The sequence below is a fragment of the Eptatretus burgeri genome, chromosome 6 (genome assembly GCF_056783735.1).
Source record: "Eptatretus burgeri isolate ZD-2024b chromosome 6, Ebu_testis_v1, whole genome shotgun sequence".
NCBI classification, from domain to species: domain Eukaryota; kingdom Metazoa; phylum Chordata; class Myxini; order Myxiniformes; family Myxinidae; genus Eptatretus; species Eptatretus burgeri.
In genome coordinates, this window is record NC_140966.1 from 32,651,614 (window position 1) to 32,666,297 (window position 14,684).

General features: G+C 42.0%; 1 protein-coding gene across 3 annotated transcripts in view; it reads right to left on the bottom strand.

Annotated features, from left to right (window-relative positions):
• Positions 1-14,684, bottom strand: part of PARP12 (poly(ADP-ribose) polymerase family member 12) — a 105,268-nt gene that overhangs the window by 50,693 nt on the left and 39,891 nt on the right. For 2 of the 3 annotated variants that reach the window (XM_085884512.1, XM_085884511.1), the window contains exons 4-6: positions 11,759-11,800; positions 11,358-11,486; positions 10,034-10,160 (exon numbers count right to left, since the gene is read on the bottom strand). In XM_085884512.1, the coding sequence (XP_085740638.1) occupies positions 10,034-10,160; positions 11,358-11,486; positions 11,759-11,800 (298 nt within the window). The remainder of the gene's footprint in view (positions 1-10,033; positions 10,161-11,357; positions 11,487-11,758; positions 11,801-14,684) is intronic. The other variant, XM_085884513.1, reaches the window with a different exon arrangement.

Sequence of the window (14,684 nt, forward strand, 5' to 3'; positions counted from 1 at the left end):
AATGAAAGGACTTCTTCTGTTGTAGAAGTTGAGAAAGTCTGATTGTTGAGAAAGTAGATGGGGTGGTTTTCCAAACAGTTCTTTTGGAGAGACATGGTGAGAGTGTGAGATTTATCAGGATTGAAAGACATTTTCCACGTGTTGGACCAGTTTGTGATTTTACCCATATCTGCAGAGAGTGAAGAAGCTGCTGCTTGCGGGTATGAGGGATGACAGATGGCACGGTAGAGGATGGAGTCATCAGCAAAGAGATAAAGAGGATTTTCCAGAGTGTCAGAGAGATAATGCATCATTGCAATCTTTTGTGAAAACAGTTCCCTTCGTACATCATTTACATTACCTGAGCATGACGAACCATCAAAGAATGCATGTAAAGATCTCTACGAGTTTGCAGTAACAAAAATTGACACTTATCGTCTCAAACAGGTTGATGGTAGGATGCATTAATGCCTCAGTCACTGGTAGAAATGACTTCCAAGCTTCCCAGCATGATTTCTTTGCCTTACCAAAAAAAATGAGAAGTTGTATCTGACCGAGTAAATGCATGAAAAAAAATTGAAGGGCAAAGAACCTTTCTTCCCCGAGCTCGAGTTGATGGAATTGATATGGAAGTAGCAAAAGTTCTTTCCTTTGCTAAATGCTACCAATTGCACATGCACACAGAGAGAGATTTTTAAAAATCATTTTGTCAGCCTGCCTTGCAGTCAAATAAAATTGAAAATAATTCCAAACAGGAAACTTACTGTTTTTAAGGATGTGATAAAGGACACAAAGAACAGGCATTAATAACTAATGTAAAGTGTTAGATCGGGTGATGTGATAGACACTGAGTAAAACGGTGATAAAACTCTGAATTAATTAATTTATATGTCTTTTAAACCTCTAAATCTTTACTGAAATTGAATTATATACTTTAACACTGTAAAACACAAATTGTCTTCATCATACTTCCAAGAACCTCCAATTTTGTGTACTTCAATTTAAATAAAGGTTGAATGGGATAGTGTATAAAGGTGGTGCTTGGAACCGTTTCTGGACTGCTTCAACAGCACTAAAGTTCTGGATTTTTTCGAACAATCATTAAAATCATTATTTTATAAAAATGGAAGTACTGTATATACTTGAACACTATGTGGAGTTTCGTGTTTTTCGAACTCTAGTTTTTGAAGCGATTCTTCACCATTGAGAGATGGGACTGAAAATGATATACTGTACAGTAAACACTTAAATATTGTGGCTTTCGACCGATTGTGAGCAACCTCTTGTGTTCTGATTTAGTTAGCATGGTATTTCATTTTGGCCAATCGTGTTGTTTTTTTTGACTGAGATGAGTAATTGTTTGCGTCCGCGTGTAGTATTACCTCCCATTACGAACCTTTTGTTGTTTCTTGTGCACCGTTAATTGTAGTCATCAGACCAGCAAATGGGAACGAAGGCAAGTTTAATAATTATTAATCGTCATTGAACAGGAAATTTCAAACGGAAACCTGTAATACGAGATCAACATCTAGTAGCCACAATCAGTTAATAATGGTGCCTAAACGTAAAACAATGGACAAAATCAATTGTGCCAAAAGGCAGAGAAAGGTTTTGACATTTTGTGAAAAAAACAATCAAGTTGTTCGATACCCTGGCAAGAGATGACAGTGCGCCATCTGTGGCTCGACATTACAGGATCAATTAATCAACTGTGCGGTAAACATTAGTCAAATATCCATGCAAGTGATCCTGTCAGTGAAGTGCAAAGGTCTCATTCCAGTCCCTTGATACTCTCATTGAAAGGATGTGGAAAACAAAAAAAAAACGCTTAATGTTTGGATCGAGAACAAAACAAAAAACAACGCTTTTGAGTGGACCATTGTACGGGAGAAACCATTAGGGTTTACTCCTTTGAGAGGAGCAGTGATATGGGACAAATAATTGCAGATTTTCCAAAATTTCTACAAGGCACCTGGGGCCGAAGGCTCCAGTTCAACCGTGGCAGACTATGATGCTGCTAAAACCTACCTACCGCAGCTCATGGAACTAACCAAGGCAAAGGGATTTATTCTGGAGCAGGTTTTTAACGCCGAAGAGACAATTATCTTGGAAGAGGATGCCATTTCGTACCTTCCTGTCCAAGTAGGAAGGATCTGCTCTGGGATTGAAGGTGGTGAAGGATAGTCTTGTCCTTCTATGTGACAATACAGCAGGCACCTTCATCGTGCTCCCGATGATCAAACAGCCATCGCAAGTTCTACATCCACAACTTTCTAACCTCAATCCTCCCTCATCAAGCAGCATAATCATCCCGAGCTAAGTGTTGCGTTTTCTGTTTCTGGCAGAGTACGTAATATGTTTATCCTCACCCACACCGCTGTGTTGTAAAAATCACCTCGCTGTTTTGGAATGAATTACAAAGGTAAAACATTTGTGTTTTTGGATATTTTTTACTGTATTTATTTTATTTACATGTTTATTTCAATGGTAACATCCTTTTTATTTATTTTACATGTTTATGTCAATTGTGATGTGTTTATTTCTGGCTGCTGCCCACCTTCCTCTATATCTCTTCGAAGTCCAGGAATCGCATTAGTTTTCCCACTCCCGTCCCTCTTGTCTCATGTCCCCCTTAGTCCTGAGGCTATTTTTCAGGAGAGGCTTAAAATGAGTTTTCGTGGCCAAGTCTGGCATATTATGTTTCTTGATCTCATTTTGTAGGTTTATATAGTAGAAAAAATATTAGACTGGGGAACCTTCTCAAAAAGTGTTCAAACTATGAGAAAAATGGCATTTTCCAAAATGGCTGCCATGAATTTTCACGAAATTAATTTTTAAGTCATCTCAACTTCTAAACCTCCTAGAAATAAAATTTAGTTATCTAAACTTAGGTTTTTGGGGTCAAGGAATCCAATTACATACATTTCAACTACCTATAATCATTTCTTTTTGTCAAATAAGTCAAAATGGAGGCATTTAAATGCCAAATACAATTTCATCATGGATATTCTGGGATAGTGATACAATGCTGTTTGTATTCATTTTCGTATTGCCATTAAGTTCCAGATTGGCATATTCCATATTGTATAAATGCTGTTACAATCACCGATTGTTTTCTTAAATGTTTTATGTAAATATGACGAAGACAAATTCAACAAAAAGTATTTATTATACATTACAGGCAAATAACTCGCAATCATATATACACTAGCCTACTGGCAGGTAATCATACAAAATCATCTGTGCACCGGAACATGCACTCATTTAGTGTAAGTGTTTTGTAGTATATGTACATGCATTCTTCCAATGTCTAAATAATGCATTCATTCAATGTCACTGTCGTCACTTGTGGCAACATCTTCTGTGTTGCAGCAGTCGTCGCTACACATGCATACGACCATACACGCACGTCTCTGTTGTCTACATCGACATCTCTTCGTGCTGCACGGAGTGGAAGATTTACAAGAACACTTGACGAGATCCAGCACTTTACTAGTTGCACGTGGTTGGGACATCCAAACAATGGATATGACGCCTCTATGTACAGCCCAACCGTGGCCATGCGGGGAAGGGGCTTCCATTTCTCTTTCCAGGCTTCTCTTCTAGACAGCAGTCTGATAGTTCGCTCGGCAGATATGCATAATTGTGCTGTCATGGCATGGAGGTAGCTTGGTGATATCTGTTGTGTGTCGATTCCATTTTTCACTGCGTACATTGTTTGTGTTGCTACGTTGCGATGAATGGTACAGGTGGCATACCGCCTTCTCTGTCTGCTTCAGTGTTTCATCATCTGGATCAAAGTTCTCTCCAAGTGTCTTCATGGCCTGGCAGAATTCGCCATTTCCTTCCAGAAGGTTCAGTGATGATTTCTTTCCATGTCTAGCGAAACCACTTGTGGAATCACATCCACTGAATGCATGCATTCCAGGTAGACCAGCACATACATCAGGACCTAGATTTTCAGCAATAATGGTCACATTGATGTATGACCACGCCTTGTTCTTCTGTACTCTGAAGAGCAGTGGTAGTTGTTCTTTGGAACAGAGGAAAACCGACAGCACCAAGACATCTGTATCAGGTGACCTGATCAGGATTGGTGTATCGCTCTCTAAGCTGGCATGTTTCGCATGCAGGAGAAGACGGCTGTTGGCCTCTTCATGGTCACACGTGAGGTCATCTTGTGGCATGCTAGCATTACATCCTGCATCACTTCTGGCTAAGCGGACGCATGTCTTGCCTGATGTAACGTACACTGTTCTGTTAGCTAGCAGTGTAACAGATTCACCATCTCCATCATCTGTCCACATCTTCAGCAGGAACGTGAGGAACTCCTCCTTGTAGGGTCCACATCGTAGAGCTTTCTTATACTGCTTGGGGACTGGTTGGTTCACAGACTTGATGCTGTAGTGGAGTACACCTACGACGTCATCTCTCCGTGCATGCTCGGCATGCTTTATGGAGACCAATTGATATGTATCCACAACCCAGTGAACAATGGCTGCATTCCCTGTTCCTTTAAGCAGCAACTTGAAAACCTGCAGTGCCAGATGATCGTACGTGTTCTTTGGATCCAATGTGTGTTGTGTTGGGTGGCAGAGGGAGTGGTACAGTTTCTGCTTCATCTCTCAGTATGTGCAGCAGATCTGCTTTTACTGCACTTAGCTTGGCACCGTCTGGGTCTGCCAGAGATCTGGGAACACTCGTCAGTTCATATGACAACAATTCGTCATGGTTCACTTTACCTCTCTGCCCACAATCATACAGCTGTGCGAAGACGGCTGTTGTTTCTTGGTGATAATCTTTCTTTGTGACTTCCTTGGTTTTCTGAGTGAACGACACAAATGTTCTCAGTTTTATCTTAGGCAGAGGACCGTGGAAGTCTACATCGCCATCTGGGTTAAGTCGATCATTAGCAAATGTATGAACTTCCTTCAGTCCCACTTGTCCTGCAGTCAGGAGATCCGTCTCGATTCCATGTGTTGCATGTTTTCCCGAGGAAACATGGGTGATCAACTCCTGGTGAGTGAAGGGGTCTACTAGATTTTTAACAGTTGACATCACCTTTTGTACGACCTCTTCATCATGCTTGACTCGAGCTGTTGAGCCATCTTTGTGTGTCTCAACGCCAGCTCTACTCATACCACTCAAATCCTTACTACATTGATAGAACTGTGCCTTGTCAGCCACAGTCCATATCCATTGGTTGACCCTCTCGTGACGTAGGGTTTTTCCTATCAAACCTCCACTGGTCTTTGTGTCCCTGTTGATCGTAACTTCTATCGTCTGGTCATGGGCGATTCTGCTGAATGAATTGCCTTCTTTGCACTGAACTGCAAAGTTTCCAGCTAGGAATTCTTCGTAGGCATCTGGATGTGTTTCTGGCAGGCATTTAATCTGCAGTATGTACACTGGTAGGTAGCGGCTGTAGTTCGTGCGGTCATAGGCTACCATCCACGGCAACATTTCTTACAGGCATTCCAGTTGCATAAGCCAGTTGCCTGTCCTGGTTGAACGAAGGAAGCACAGGAGAAGTCCGACCATGTCAATGAACTCGGACCAGAACTGGGCATTTGGACCACATGACTCTGTGAAGCGATCAAATTCTTCCTTCAGATTGGAGAAATCTGCCGATGAAATCAGATCCTCAAATGATACTAGTGACGGTTCTGCCCAGAACTGTGACACCGACAACTGAAGTTCAGGGGATTCTGGTAAATCCTCGTCATTCTGCCACCTCAAATAGGCCTCCCATCGAAGATGCCACATAGCTTCATACACTGTCTTCAATGCTTTGATGCCTCGATTGTAGTGTCTACCACTCAGCACTTGATCAACGCTGCCTTCAACAACAACGCCAGATTCTACAAGGATATCACACAGTCCAGCACTTCCATAGCGACAGCCAATGACATCCATGTGTTTCAGACCAGTATGGAATGCTCCGAGTCGTAGAACTATCCGGTGAAGGTCATCTTTCAGGTGTGGATTGTTGTTTACCTCTACTGCTCTGGCATACACAGCCTGGTCAATGGTCACAATCACAGACAGTTGTCCATCCCCAGTAGATGTCTCATACGTGTAGTCCACTGTGTCAACCATGTCCATGGCATGAGAGGACTGTCAGAACAGTGGCCAGGTCATTGGGCGACTCAGTTATGACCGGCATGTACCCAACATTGTGAGGTAGCCAAACATAATCACTGCTCTGTAACATCTGGTTGGTGCGGCTCCAGCCAGGTACTACCTTTTAACAGAAAGAAACACAGGAAATCTACATATATGGGATGCTATGTTATACAATGGACATAACGAGTGTACATTATTAAGACAATATTATTGAGGACTTTGTTTCAAACTTGAAATGTATGATCTAGTTACATACCTGATGATATATCTCGTCAGGGGTCGACAAGTCTGGTTGAAGACGTGCTAACAGCCATGCCATATCCAAGTCATGTGTCCCGTCAAGCGACATGGTGGCAGTTGTAACAATGGTAGCTGCATCAACGACATGGTCTGGCCCACATCGAGGTGCACATGGGTAATCAAGTAGGGCCCTCTCAACAAATGGTAAGGACCTTGGTTTTTTCATGTGTGTAGGCCTCTCAACCCCTGTGCTATTTTGACCTTGGCTCTTCGGTTCAGACTTGGCCGTGAGAACTCTGGCTTGCAAGATGATTCCGTTGGTACAATGAGTTGTGCCGTGACCGGACGGTGTCTCTTCACTGAAGTCATTGTTGTCAAATACAAAAGACACTGGAACATTTTTTTTACAATATTCGCAGGTAGTTTCTCTTCTCCATCATGCTGACGAAGTTCACCAATAGCTGTTTCGATCTCCTGCAGTTTACTCGAAGAAACTGTGTGGCCATAGCCATTGAGCATAGTTACAAGGTCTGTTCTACCAGTGACTCTGCGGATTGCCATTGCGAGAGCCACATGTTTTGGAGTTGGCACACGGCCATTCCTAGCATCATACAGAATGTCCTGGCATATGGACATGACTTTCGTCTCATGGGTTTCATCAACATCAGTGTACTCTTCTGTATATTCGCCACGACCGGACAAGATCCAGGATATCATATTAAAGAGTACAGGTGGCGTCATGGACTTTGCTTTTGGCACGTGTACATTCGTCTGGTGTTGGTGGCCATTCTGTTTTCGCCACATTCTTTAGTTCACGATGAATTTGCAAAGCGAGCATGAAGGCATCGTGCATGTGTGTTGGGACATCACATGTTGATGAAGTGATTTCCTTCTCGAATTGTTCTTCTTGTAACACCGTTGTCACTGCTCGGAAATCGTGCACTAATTTTCTGACATCAAGCCCAGAATTGAAGAGAAGTTGTGGCGCATTCTTCTGGGGCTGGTTATGGAAAACCAGTTGGTCTCTGAAGTGCTTCACTAGCTTTTCCTTAAGGTGTTTGATCAAGTTTGGATGTTGATCTGAATCAACTTGGTGTTTATCGAGAGATGCAGCGTACAAATTGCGCACTGTACCCATGTCCCACACGACCACATCTTCAACTACATTCTTCTGTATCAAAGAAACAATGTCATGAAATGCTTCAGTAGCTTCACCAGAACCACTTGTCATTGGATTCGTCACCTGACTCCTGACAGCTTTGATGTACTTGTTATAACAGGAGTCATGTTTTAGAACATCACCAGCAATCGCATCATCGCCACCACGTGCACCACCACCTAACTGATACAGAATCCGCGTGTCTCCTTTTGTTTGGGCAGCTTCTCTCAACTTCTCTACTGTAGTCTGAAGTGGGAATGGTTTTGCTGGGTGTAGTTTGCGACGATCTTGTGTGTCTTTCATGAATTGTTGTTGACAAATAATGCATTTCTCCAAGTCTGTATGGGGTGCAGTGAGTCTTTTGCGGTGAGCACCCTTGGCCATCATCTGTGAAAGTCGCATCGGCAGCTCTTTTCCTTTCGACTATCGAAATCGCCTTCTCTAATGTGTAGGACTTGTAGCAATGCTGGTGACGGATGATACTGCATACTTTGACTGGTAATGGATGAGTTTCTTCAATGTACGGACGTAGTTGATCAAACACATGGTCTTTTCGTCGCTTTGCAGAATCACATAGTTTTGTCCAGGCTCCTTCTGTGAATGTTTGTTCCTTCCCTGGTGCAGAACTGTACCCATGGCAGACACACTCATCCCATCTTATGTTCGCCATACCTGCAAATATATAAAATATAATATATTTGCACACTATCTTTGAAAATCGCTTTGGATTGACATATGTGTCGCAAAATATGCGTTTGGCACTAAAATGGTGGCCATTTTGATTTTTTTTCATAAACAAATAAGCAAATGTAGTTGATATGTAGTTAATTGGATTCCTTGACACCAAAAACCTAAGTTTAGATACATAAATTTTATTTCTAGCAGGTTTAGAAGTTGAGATAATTTGAAAATGAATTTCGTGAAAATTGATGGCGGCCATTTTGGAAAATGCCATTTTTCTCATAGTTTGGACAATTTTTGAGAAGGTTCCCCAGTCGAATATTTTTGTACTGTACGAACCTACAAAATAAGACCAAGAAACATAATATGCCAGACTTGGTGACAAAAAATTTTTTTCAGAATAGCCGAAAGACCACCTCATGCCTCAACAAGGTATACAACAACAACAACAAAAAAAAAACGAAACCCCCTGTTCCCATTGGCCCTTGGTTTCCACTCTCGCGACATTTTTCAGGAATGTAAACCCTGCGATATTTGAGGGTTTGCTGTATCGCACAGTATTTCAAAAGGTTGTGGACAGATTATGACAAAACTTGGTGGACGTATTTGGTAGGTGATAAGAACAAGCCAATCTGATTTTGATTAAGGTCCGGATACAGGTCCAGCTTATCAGTGGACTACAAAATGAAAACTATTCAGCCTGGCAGAGGTATGTGCTCTACTGAGTGTTGTTCTGTTTCATATGAATTTGTTCTCATGAAGTTGCATTTGCAGACCATTCTTCTTTTTCTTGCGCATGGCAGTTTAGCTGCCGGGGTAGCTATCATTTCTTGGAGCGTGACTGTGTCGCTGATGCAGTGCACCTCGACCAGTACACACTGATAGTCATTTTGCCGACCTCAGAAGAATGATAGACTGAGTCAACCCCCTGGTGTATCAATTCAGTGGCCAATGGGGTTTGAACTCAGGACCCAAGGATCCCAAGCTGCCACCCTAACCATTAAGCCAACACCAGGATAGTGCAGCCTACCTGTATTGACAAACCCTTTATAACAAGTGAGGTTGTACTGTATTAAAGATAATTCTTCTTTTGTATGCAGCACAAGGCTGCAGGGTAGTATCACTGGCTTAGGGTGTGGCTGTACCACTGATGCAATGCCCTCTGAAGGTTAGGGCAGGATTTGATAGTTTGTTCAGGGTGCCGGCGACAGCTCGCCTACTCTTCGCGAAGGACACCGTGGGCTCTTTCATGTCCACCAACTAATGCCAGCAGACTGTATGCCAAGTTTTACGTCCATCCGATTGACGGCACACAAATTGATAAATCACCCTGCCTGTGAAACACCGGGATGAAACTTTACAGGTGGGCCGAGATTCAAACCCAGGGTAGACGGCTGAGTTCCTCTACTCACATAGCCAACAGGCGGCCATCCTCCCAACCTATGAAAGATAATAAAATAATATAATAACACCCATTTTCAGATTTAGCAACCGAATAAGAAATTACAGTACTGTATTCCATCCATCCATCCATCCATTGGGACCATACTCTGTGCAGAGTGTTGGTGCTGCCTAAACAGTCTCCTTGGCCATTGGGTACAATCCTGGACAGGTCACCACTCTGACACAGGATACCAGCAAGCTGGCACTCATTTTGCTGACCTTGGAAGGATGACTGGCAGAGTCAACCCCACTTGGTATTAATTCAGCAGCCGAGTGGGATTTGAACTCAGGATTCTAAGATCCCAAGCCCACCACCCTAGCCGTAAAGCCAACACCAGGCATATACAGTATTGATAAACCATAACTGTAGAATATTTGTGACGTGTTCAGCAAAACTAAGAATACCTATCATAGTCTGGGTTGCAGAAGTCCTTCTCAACCTCTTCCATGTTGGGAATGTCCTTCCAGTCCCACCCCCATGGATGCCATTGCCAATGGTATGGCAGGTCAAAGTGCATACACTGGCACTTGTCTGCATTTACAAAAAAAATACAATTTTTTGCACATTATATACAAGCATGTAATGTTTCGAAGCCAATTGCGAACTTATAAAAGGAAAGACATTGCTGCTTCCACAGAAATTGCTGGAAAATTGGATTTCGTTATTATTTTTTTCATGTAAGAATGTCAAGAGAAAAAATTTGCAACGATCAGAACTAGTAGTAATTATTTTTTGAAAATTCAGTTGTCATTGTTACATCACAGTGAAGGTAAACACATGACATAACAATCAAACTATGTAGCACAATGATTAGCATGCCTGCTCTGAACCCAAAAAGTCAACAATTGGATTCTGATCTGTCCGAGTCATTCTAAACACTTTTAAAATGGTATGCACTGCTTCCTCGCTTGATGCTCAGTCCTTAGAGAATAGAACATGTCCAAATCACAAGGGTCGAAATCCCATGGGGAGGGGAAATTTCTCTTAAAATGCCCCCACTGACTCGAGAGAAAAATGTCACAAAGATAGTGTTCCAAATCCATCCAAATCCATTGGGACCATACTCTGTACTCTGTACAGAGCATTGGTGCTGCCGCAGCAGTCTCCTGGGCTATTGGGCACAATCCTGAATGGGTCGCCACTCCGACACAACATACTCAAATGATTCAATCATCCCAGCAAGCTGGTACTCATTTTGCCGACCTCAGAAGGATGACAGGCTGAGTTGAACCCACCTGGTTTTAATTCAACAGCCAAGCGGCATTTGAACTCAGGACCCTAAGATCCAAAGCCCACCACCCTAACCATCAAGCCAACATGAGGCTTGCAAATATGGCGTTGCTGGTACCTAAAGTTCCCCCAAAAGTGAATGGTTTTGTTTGTTAAGTCAAAACTGTTTTTTGTGATGTCCTGGTCTGTGTGTATGTGTGTGTGTGTGTGTGTGTGTGTGTGTGTGTGTGTGTGTGTGTGTGTGTGTGTGTGTGTGTGTTTTACATCTCCACTGGCCATAGACCATGTTAAAGATAAATTGTCAAACTAATCAGCATTCAATAACCAAATATGAGTTACGGCTCACAAGGAAGGTTTTAAGAATCCATTCATGTGGGTCTGAATTTAGAAACAACTGGAAATGTTCAAGATGAATAAATGCAGTGTAGCCTACCTGTATTGACAAGGTAGAGGTAGAGGATAAACTGGTTATCCACTATTTTTTTAACCATTACTTACCTTTGTACTGGCAGTGCTTCCGCAGATAATAAAGGCAGATTTCATCCTTGTCCGTGTTGTTCTCGGAGTCATTTGAAACACACATGTCCGCCATATTGGCCACCATTTGAGAATCGTTACTTGTAGCTCCTAGATAAAAAAAAAATATACATATCATTTACCGCACTTAAAACTGGCACAGGTTTAGGATACCTAGTTGTTTGACCACGTGGTGGGAGGGGACAGAAAATGTTAAACAGAAAAAAACCTCTGTGTTTAGATCACGACAGTGGTGACCACTCACTTTTTATAAATGCCTCTTTGTAGTGTAGGGGGGCAGCCCATAGTCACAAAAGTGGCAACAGAAGAAGCAAAAAAAAAAAAAGTAAGGAAGTAAGAATTAATAAGACAAATCAATTCACCTGAGTCCTTCGGAATTGGAGGTTGTTGGTCGAAGGGAAAATCTGAGGAGGGTAAATCATAAGTCTTACTGTGTGGGGAATGAAAGAGGATGCATGTTGCTGCATTCTACAGGTATGCAGGGTGGCATAGTACGACAGAGGTGTATAGGCCAAGCAAGTTTGTCAAGGGTCAACCATTGGAGGGATGATACCAGCCAATTCTGCTGAACAGCAACCATGTTACCATGGTAATCACAATAAACCAAACACAGCAATGAAATAGCTCTACAGTGAGTCAGAGGCTGGAGGTTATTGGTAAAGCAGCTGTTGTCAATCAATCTGACAGCTTTGGCCTGGATGCAGTCAAGAATGTTTAGAACAGAAAGGTGAGCACCGCCCAAGAGATGAGACGAGTATTCTATCATGGGCCTAATCTTGGTTTTGTAGAGACAGAGTAAAGAACTCCATTTTTGGCCCCAATCATTTCACTTATGATAAGTCTGCCTCTATATTGACAGATATATTTGATCCAAGTTTTCCAGTGTCGTAAAACAAAGCAAAAATGTAGAAAATTTGTATGAAGCATCAAGAAAGTTCATAAAATGCTTAAGTGGCAAAGGAACAGATCATTTCAATGCCATGGTCACGAAAGTATTGATCTCAAATGGACAGCATCTTGCAAGGAACCTGAAAATATGAGCAATTAGAAAATAAAAGATTTCCCAGCCAAGTTGACTTGAAATAATCCCAGAGGTGTAAAAAAAAAAAAGGTTCTCATCATGAGATACAATAGTCCAAGACACGTCAACTATATAATTCGGAAAAAAAAATCCATACTAATTACAAATACAGTAATTGTATTTTGGAAAAATAAAATGATGTGCATCTTGGACTATTCTATCTGGTTCAGAGAAGTTTTTTTTTTAAACACCCACCATAACATTTATCCAGAGGGTATAAATGAGATGAACAGCAATGTAGATAAAATGGCTTTCACAATTATTAGCATCTCACCAATTTTTAGGCTCATGGATGAGCGAGAACACAGAATGGATCAGAATGTAACAGACAAAAGGACCAAGAGAAAGGCGGGGAGTGAACACACAAACAGTATGGTTCCATCCATTCATTGGGACCATACTCTGTGCAGAGAGAGTTGGTGCTGCCTCAGTAGTCTCCTGGGCTATTGGGCACAATCCTGTACAGGTCGCCACTCCGACACAGGATACCAGCAAGCTGGTAGTCATGTTACCAACCTCAGAAGGATGACAGGCTGAGTCAACCCCACCTGGTGTTAATTCTACAGCCAAGTGGGATTTGAACTCAGGACCTGAGGAACCCAAGCCCACCACTCTCGCCATTAAGCCAACACCAGACATATACAGCATGGTTGTGGGACAAAATAGAGGGAGATTTGGATAAATAATGGATGTGGGGAAGAATGAGCTGGGAAAGGTGAGGACACATGGGGGTGGACAAGGTGGACACAGCTACAAACTCTCAATCGCAGAAGTGGAACAAAAAACTGGACACCCGGAAAGAGGTGGGGTGGGGAGGAAAGAAAAAAAATTATGGTCATCGATGGGGGGTGATCCGGGATGGAAGTGAACAGCCGTCTTAAAGTGCTGGAGGGAAGAGTGAGATTGAAGAGACCGAGGAAGTTGGTTCCATAGGTCGGAAAAAAAAGAGGAACGAAGAAGTGAGAAGTAAATCTAGATTTTTAGAGTTTCACGAGAAGGGGGTTACTGGCACACCACCTGCACCCTGCAGAAACTTGGGGGGTGGGGGGGGCAGAGCATGAAAAGGGCAGAAGGTTGCAAGACCACAAAGAAGGCATTGGAAGACAAAGACACAAAAAACATGTCATGGGAGATTCCAATGATTTTAAGGCTTTGGTTTGCATGGCGTCAAGCTGGGGAAGATATGAGGCAGGGGAGACATCCCAGAGGGGAGAGCAGTACTCATTAAAGCTGCAGATGAAGGCCTTGTCGGTGAATAAATTTCAGGTGTGCCAAGGAACGACTTTGCATGATGGAGGATACCCAGTTGGCAACTGGCTTTGCATGCTTACGAAGATACGTATGTGGTTTGGCCAAGAAAGATCAGGCTGATAGGGAGGCCCAAACGTTTGAGTGACAGAACTTTTTAAAGAGGATTGTTAAGAAGGTTGGAGATATATATATATATATATATATATATATATATATATATATATATATATATATATATATATATATATATATATATATATATATATATATATATATATATATATATATATATATACATATATATATACAGTGGGGAGAACAAGTATTTGATACACTGCCGATTTTGCAGGTTTTCCCACTTACAAAGCACCGAGAGGTCTGTAATTTTTATCATCGGTACACTTCAAATGTGAAAGACAGAATCTAAAAGAAAAATCCTGAAAATCACATTGTATGATTTTTAAATAATTAATTTGCATTTTATTGCATGAAATAAGTATTTGATCACCTACCAACCAGGAAGAATTCCGGCTCTCACAGACCTGTTAGTTTTGTCTTTAAGAAGCCCTCCCATTCTCCACTCATTACCTGTATTAACTGCACCTGTTTGAACTCGTTATCTGCATTAACTGCACCTGTTTGAACTCGTTATCTGCATTAACTGCACCTGTTTGAACTCGTTATCTGCATTAACTGCACCTGTTTGAACTCGTTATCTGCATTAACTGCACCTGTTTGAACTCGTTATCTGCATAAAAGACAGCTGTCCACACTCAATCAATCAGACTCCAACCTCTCCACAATGGGCAAGACCAGAGAGTTGTCTAAGGACATCAGGGACAAAATTGTAGACTTGCACAAGGCTGGGATGGGCGACAGGACAATAGGCAAGCAGCTTGGTGAGAATGCAACAACTGTTGGCGCAATTATTAGAAAATGGAAGAAGTTCAAGATAA